Source organism: Mandrillus leucophaeus, unplaced genomic scaffold, assembly GCF_000951045.1.
Source record: "Mandrillus leucophaeus isolate KB7577 unplaced genomic scaffold, Mleu.le_1.0 Scaffold1, whole genome shotgun sequence".
NCBI classification, from domain to species: Eukaryota; Metazoa; Chordata; class Mammalia; order Primates; family Cercopithecidae; genus Mandrillus; species Mandrillus leucophaeus.
In genome coordinates, this window is record NW_012098097.1 from 5,199,383 (window position 1) to 5,207,270 (window position 7,888).

General features: G+C 48.9%; 1 protein-coding gene across 3 annotated transcripts in view; it reads right to left on the reverse strand.

Moving 5' to 3' along the window:
• Positions 1-380: 380 nt before the first annotated feature.
• SLC39A11 (solute carrier family 39, member 11) overlaps positions 381-7,888 on the reverse strand; it is a 504,632-nt gene continuing 497,124 nt past the window's right edge. For all 3 annotated transcript variants that reach the window (XM_012000073.1, XM_011999398.1, XM_012000824.1), the window contains exons 8-10: positions 3,616-3,714; positions 3,243-3,401; positions 381-2,087 (exon numbers count right to left, since the gene is read on the reverse strand). In XM_012000073.1, the coding sequence (XP_011855463.1) occupies positions 2,009-2,087; positions 3,243-3,401; positions 3,616-3,714 (337 nt within the window). In that variant the 3' untranslated portion in view covers positions 381-2,008. The remainder of the gene's footprint in view (positions 2,088-3,242; positions 3,402-3,615; positions 3,715-7,888) is intronic.

A 7,888-nucleotide genomic window follows, 5' to 3' on the forward strand; every position in this document is an offset into this window, starting at 1 on the left:
CAGTTTCACTGGTGTTGTCCAGGATCTAGGGACCAGTTCTGGGGTCGTGGCATCTAAACCAAGCTGTTCTCCAGGCATGACTGGGTCATGGCCCCAGACCTGTGGCTTTCTTGGATCCAACCCCTTTTCAAGCCCGATTCTCCGAAACAGCCTGTGAGTTCCCTAATAGCCTTCCATTCATTCCCTTTTCTGTTTAAGTAAGCTGCTGTTGGATGCTGTTGTTGCAACCAGTAATCTGACTAGCCTCTTCCCCTCTGAGCTCTTTCCTTCGCCTCTCCTAGTGTTGGGTCAGGGAGGTGTTAGTTCCAACTTTAGTTAGCTCTTTTATGATCATCCTTGCAAAGAAGCAGCTTTAAGAAGTACTGAATGCAACACGGGTCATCCACAACATCCCCTTTATTGATATTAATCACAGTTATGAGGTCTTGTCCATCAGTAAGCACAATTTGCATTATGTAGAACTACATACAAAGACATAAAAATAAAACATACATACACCAACCACCACACCAGTTAATCTCAACCAATCAAACCTCTGAATGTGTCTTCAATTTTGATCATCAGTGCTTTGGAAGAACATACATAGACCCAGCCCAAGGTTGGCCTTTGGGGTCTGAGAGCATTCACAGAGCAGGAGATTCAGCCTTGGAAGCAACTGAATGTGTAAACTCTGAGAGCAGACACTGACAATGCAATGCCTGCATACCTGGCTCCTGGGCTGCCTGCCTTCTCAGCAGAGCCCACTCAAAGTCTCACGTGTTCCTCTAACCAATGAGGACGGCAGGCCTTATCTGTGTTTGAAGTGGACAGGTCAGTGTTACCCCTGTTGGAGAAACTATGTAAGAAGGAGTAGGCTGGCTTTTGGTGTAGTTTGACTCATTCTTTATAGGGACATTTCAGAATGATGAGTTGGCTAAAATTTACTTTAGAGGGGAAATGTAAAATTACCTCTTCTTTTCCCATCCCCTTCTTCCTTTCCCATCCTGAGCCCTCTGGCAAGGCCTGTTGCAGCTCAAGAGGTTTTGGTCAGATTACAAGTCACCAAATGGTCAACAGGGAGGGACCCACTGCAGATTCCAAAAGTCTCCCATTCACTTGAGTTCACTGAAATGGCTCCTTCTTTGAGTAATTGAAGAGTTTGAGTTCTAGCAGTTTGCTGGTGTCTCCAAGTGTCTTAGAAAAATGATGGCTATAAACTTATCAAAATAAATGCCTAAGAAATTTGGAAAGCGTGACAAATGGCCTTGCTCCTGGAATCCATTGACGGCAGAGGCTTCCGATCAAACCCACACTGTCTGTCTTCTTTCCACAGGGCTCACTGTGAGTTCACAGTTGTCCTCATCCCCTTTCCTTCAAGAATGTCAATCTTTGCCAAAAAAAAAAAAAAAAAAAAAAAAAGCCAGACTAGCCAATTTCCTTCCCTTTGTCTGTGTCTCCCTCCCACGTAGTATCTCCTTGGGGGGAGGTAGAGGAAGGCGTGCTCCTCTCTGGGCTGGCTCGGCCTTGGAAGGTAGCTTGCTATCTTTATGATGCTCCAGTTCCAGCATTCTAGATGGGTAAAGGCTCAGCAGTGATGAAGCAGGAGGAGCGGATGAGAGGTGTGCTGGCCACTGTGCCCTGAGTCACTAGGCCACCAAAATGCTTAGGAGATAGAAGGTAGCTCGCTTCTATAGGTGACCTTGAGGAGTTGGAAGGGAGATAGAAGTTCCCAAAGCAGAGATTTCCCTGATCTGGAGTTCCTTGATAATCCCACTGAAGAGAGAGTCCATTCAGTGGCCAAAACAAAGAATCTGTATTTCCATGCCACCTTAAAATTCCCCATTAAATCAAAAATCTCCCTCAAAGCAAAGTAAAAATGGTTCTATTATAATCAGAGTCAATCAGGATAATGAGATGAAGAAGACAGGAAAAAAAGTTTTAATGTGAAGAAAGAGGCTTGTGGTACCATAGAAGCCAACCACTGCTGTTTCCTCTTACGGCCTTTCCTGGGGTCTGAAGCGTCTCAGCCCTAGCCCAGGCCGACGTCCAGTGACATCATCACTACAAATCCCAGGATGGAGGCCCAGGATGCCAGTTTCCCATTACCACTGGAAGAGAAGGACAGGGAGAAAAGTCAGACCTTAATGCTCCCTGAGGCCACAGCTAGGCTGAAGGCATCCTCTGCAATGTCCAATTCCAAGAGAAATCACACTACCATTAATAATGGTAACATTTACTGGGGCTTACTATGTGCCAGGCAAACTAATGAACTCATGGAACCCCAAACAGTAACCTCATGAGGTGTCATAATTATCCTCATTTTACTGGTGGGGAAACTGAGTCAAAGAGGAGTCACTTGCCCAAGGTCACTTATGATGGTTCTGTGGTCCATGTGTGAGTGATAGAGGGGTGATAACTTCTTAAAGATATTATTTAATCTGGCCTTGTAAACTAGCCTCAAAATTATTCTTCTATAAAAAACAAAATAGGCTGGGAGCAGTGGCTCAAGTCTGTAATCCCAGCACTTTGAGAGGTCGAGGCAGGCAGATCACCTGAGGTCAGGAGTTTGAGACCAGTCTGGCCAACATGGTGAAACCCTGTCTCTACCAAAAATACAAAAATTAGCTGGGTGTGGTGGTGGTTGCCTGTCGTCCCAGCTACTTGGGAGGCTGAGGCAGGAGAATCATTTGAACCTGTCAGGCAGAGGTTGCAGTGAGCCGAGATCACGCCACTGCACTCCAGCCTGGGTGACAGAGAAAGACTCCGCCTCAGAAAAAAAAAAAAAAGAAAAAGAAAAGAAAGAAAAACAAAACAAAACAACACAAAACAACAACAACAAAAAGAAACAAAGCAAACCCTTACTCCCACCTCCTGACACCTGGTCTATAGCTAGCCAGTGAAGACATGCATGTATCACCTTGAATGACATTTTAGAGCTCACCTCTCCCCTCATTCCAGCCCCAGAGAATCGAGAGAGAGGATGAGAGAGAATATATAAAAATCATAGTCTACTGAATCAAGGGACAGGGGGCAGGTGCATATGCCACTGCCTGGTGTCACCTCATTGCTTGACCCACCTGCCCTTTGCTTCTTTTCTTTTAGTTTCAGAGAGCACAGTTGAGGAGGGAGTGGGGACGACCTTGAGAAGGCAGAAAGGGGAGGGAATAAGGAAAGGAAAGGCAAATGAAGAAAGAGCATATTCCAAGGGTGGGGTCCCAGCCAGGACTGGGACAGGGACAGACAGGAAGGGAAAGTTCTCCAACCTGATCTGGGCTTCGGGGATGATGTCGTCCATGACCACGTAGACCATGGCACCGGCAGCAAAGGCCAGAGCATAGGGCAGGATGGGCTCAGCCAGCACCACGGCAAAGGCACCAAAGACCCCGGCCAGGGGCTCCACCATGCCGCTCAGCTGCCCGTACCTAAGGAGAGAACAGAGACATTTACCACTGCAGGGGCAGGCAAGCAGATGCTCCACGTGCCCAGGCTGTTGGCGCAACCCTAGCACACGGATGCATGTCATTCTGTGTCATATCTGAGCACGGCAGTGCAAAAGCACATCACTGTTTTGTTGAAAGAAGCCCACATGGAGATTGCTGAGGACCTGATATCAGACATGACCTTGCCCTCACTCACCAGAAAGCTCTCCAGGTGGAGAAGCCTGCCCCTCGCAAGGGAAGACTGACAGCCAGGCCCTCGGGGAAATTCTGGATCCCGATTCCAATGGCCAAATTCCTGAAAAACCAAGAAAGCACATGAAGGCTGTTGTCTGGAACATGTGCCCATACAATGGGAGTCCCTGGCCGAGGCCCAGACCTCCTTGGGTGCTAGGAAGCCAGCAGGAGACCTGTGACCTGCAGTAGGAGAGGAAGGAGAAAAGTCAGGACGTGTGTATAGGTAAAGAGCAGGGGCCACAGGAGGGAGTGACGTGAGCCCTCTACCCATCATGCTGTCCTGGATCCTGGGCAGGTTCTGTCCTTACAGTGCTTTGCTACAGCACAGAATACACTGGCTGGCTCTCGGGGTGCCCTGAGTTCTGCCACATGGCTGTATAACTTTGCACTTTTCATTTTACTTTCTACACCTCTGTTTCTTTTTTCTTTCTTTTTTTTTTTTTTTTTTGAGATGGAGTCTCACTCTGGAGACTCCAGGCTAGAGTGCAGTGGCATGACCTTGGCTCACTGCAACCTCCACCTCCTGGGTTCAAGTGATTTCCAGCTAATTTTTGTATTTGTAGTACAGATGGGGTTTTACCATGCTGGCCGGGCTGGTCTCGAACTCCTGACCTCAAGTGATCTTCCTGCCTTGGCCTCCCAAAGTGCTGGGATTATGGGCGTGAGCCACGGCACCCAGCCTACACCTCTGTTTCTTATATTCAATTTGGGGACAACAATATCTACCATAAAGGATTGCTGAGTGACCCAATGACCCAATAATGCCTACCACATCCTAGCATAGAGAGGTGCTCAACACATTTTGGTTTCTGTTCCGTTACAGCATGGAAATGGGTATATCACATTTTATCCAGAAGCAACTTCAGAAATGAGACAAGGAAGTGCAGCTGCCAACACTGATGGTGTCGCAGATCTGGCTCTGGGCTCAGCTTCTCCATGGGCTCTGCAGGTCTGGCACCATCGCTGCATTTCTCTGGGCCCCAGTGGTGCTCACAGTGATCTTCTCACCTCCTGCCTCTGCAGGACAGTGAGGAGCTGTACCGACAGATGTCTGTCTTTGAGAACCTGCTTTCTGCACAAACCAGGCATTGGAGTGTGAAAGGACGAAGAAGCAAAATGGGATGCGTACAAATGCAATCTGTGACCGCATGCCTGGCCTCAGGGGGCTTAGTATTTAGCCATGCAGACAGCACAGCCATGGACATGAAGAACCCTCATTGTGGATGCTGCAAACTACAGCAAATCAGCCAAAAATCAACTTGCACAGGAAGCAGAGGCATGATCGGAGGGAAATGGGGTCAGTCTGAGTGCCTTAGGAAGGCCCTTTTGCACATGAGACTCTACCCTGGTTGGACAGGTCCAAGGAGCAGCCCTGCCATGAAGGGCCATCTGATCCACAAAGATCTAAAGGGCATGAGAATGCCCTCAGCAAGCAATGCTGGTGTGTGGCCCGAGGGAGTGGGGGTAGGTTAGACAGAGAAGGGAAACTCCACCATCACTGACTTTCAGGTCAACTGGCTCATGTCCATCCATCTTGCTGCCAACAGGAATCCACCCACTGCTGCAAGGGAGTGTTGTAGACTGGAAGCTGGGCCCCCTGCCTATGGCCTGCCCAGGCTCCCAGGACTGGGACATACTCGTGGCCCTGAAGATCCTGTTGGGCCTGATCCGGCTGCCGCCTGAGTTCTAGCCTCCAGCAAAGAACGCCAAGGCGAATCCCCAGTTTAGCATCCGACCTCCATTTTGTTTCAGGGCTTGGCCTTCACCCCGTTTTTACCTTTATCCCCCCAACTCCTGCACATGTGTCATCAAGGTTCGTAGTTCCAGATACCTCAGGAAGAAGCAGCCCGCACCTCGAGTCTGCCAGTCAAGTAGACTCTTAGGAGCTAAGAGCTGCCCTAACACAGTCTCACACCTGTCACCACTTAGCTCACATGCGGTTCATATAATTAATGCCCGTCCCATCACTTTTTGACCAGATCACAATGAACCCCTCAGCATCTACCCATCAGCTTAAAATCTGCCCCCCGTGCGTAACAGCGTTGAGAGTCACTGGCCTAAGCCGACATCAGAGGAGGTGAGGATGAGGAAAGCAGTCCAGCCCACCTCCCTCCCAGGAACCCTGTCCCTACTATCCCAATTCCCAACACAGGCTGGGAGCTGAGGACACCTGTGGCCACTACTGAATACATCAGGAGCCTGTAGCCAGGGTGCTGACTGTATACAAGATCTGATTTAGAGAGCTCTGGAGGAGATCCGGAGCAAGAGAGGACAGGAGTAGCCAAACAGGTGGTATTCAGGGATATGGATATGTAACAGAAGTGAGGGAGAATAGTGAGCACCCCGTGGCAGGGATGGTCCCCCTCGGGTGGGGTGGGGGGGAATGAGCCCTGAGCTGACATAGGAGCCGCGGGGCCTAGACTGGTTCGAGGGTGGAAAACTGTGAAGAGGGACAAATGCAGCCTCCCCAGGGGGCATCTGAAAAGTGATGGCCTCTTAAAAATGATCAGTTCCTTAATTAAGGAAATATTACGGTCTCTTGGGGCTGTCAGAGCCCTTGAAACTGTCTCTCCAACCTGCAGTCAGGACTGTTCATGAAGTGGAGTGGATAGACAAGCAGACACCCAACCACACCAGCCCAGGACACGTCCACAAAAGCTGCGTCACTCAGCGTTTCCCACGAGCCTACCCAAATCCCTGTCTGTGTCACCCAAGTCTGTGCTCTCCTTTGACTCCTTAGAGAAGGGCTCAGACATGCTCCAACTTCATCCCTTGATCTAGCGGGCAGCAAACTTTTTCTGTCATGTGCCAGATAGTAAATATTTTAGGTTTTGCATTCCACTGAGTCTCTGTTGCAACCACTCAACTCTGCCATTGCAGGTGCAAAAGCAGCTACGGACAATATATAAACCATTGAGTATGGCTGTGTTCCAATAAAACTTTATCTATACAAACAAGTGGGGGGCCAGATTTGGCCCATGGGCTGTAGTCTGCTGACCCCTGCCCTGATAGCTCAGTGGCTGCAGAAAGATCTGACAAGATGAAACCACAGACTCTGGGCACTGCAGACCCTATCTCTTCTTATGTTCTCATGGCCACGCATGTGGTAGTTGAAGTTTGGGCTTTGCCGTCTCACTTCTTCTGTCCAAATCCCGGGTCTGTGCTTTGTTAGCTGTGCTACTTTCCATTTCTCCAAATGTAGAATTTGAAGAACAATAATACCCATCCTCACTTCACAGCATTGCTGATATGATTACCTGGGATGGTCCCTCTCAAGCCCTTAGCACATGGGAGCTGGTATGCAGCAAGCACCTAATCAATGCCTGTCCTGGGGTGGGGGTGAGTGTTATCACTGAGGTTGCAGTGTGAAACGACAGAGACAGGGACTTAAGGCTTTTCCAAGAACTCATGGGTCCTCTTTCCAAGAGAGACTAAGATTTTCCACCCTGAAGCCAAAACTCATTCCCCTGAAAAGCTCTGCTTCAAAGAGACCTGGGCTTGGCTGTTTTGCTTATGGCTCATCTGGGCTTGAATTCCCACCGGCACTCATTCATTTGATCTTGTTGACATGTCTGTGAGATTTTTACATCACTTGTAAGATTTTGGCGAGAACCACTGTGCAACCTGAAGGCATTTCAGATACTGTGTTCCTATATACTGGTTGGTCTGTTTGGGTTATACAGAAACTCCCAGGAGATGTGGACTCTTGTTTCTCCTGGGCTGGCATCCTTCCTCCTATCACCTCCAGATGCCCCTGAGCCCCAGTAGATGCCTGGAGGCCTGGAGGCTGGACGCTTACCTGGACACAGAGCAGGGGAGAGCTGCTGGAAGGGAGTAGGAGGCATTCTGATGAGCCTGGGCTTGATTCCTCTGTTGTGTGCTTTTTTTTTTTTTTTTTTTTTTTTTGAGATGGAGTCTTGCTCTGTCATCTAGGCTGGAGTGCACTGGCACGACCTCAGCTCATTGCAGCCTCCATCTCTGGGGTTCAAGCGATTCTCCTGCTTCAGTCTCCTGAGTAGCTGGGATTATAGGCATGCACCACCACACCCCCCTAAATTTTTTTTTGTATTTTTAGTAGAGACAGGGTGTCAGAATGTTGGCCAGGCTGGTTTCAAACTCCTGACCTCAGATGATCCACCTGCCTCAGCCTTGAAAAGTGCCGGGATTACAGGTATGAGCCACGGCACCTGTTTTTTTGTTTTTGTTTTTCTTTTCCCTTTTTTTTTTTTTTTTTT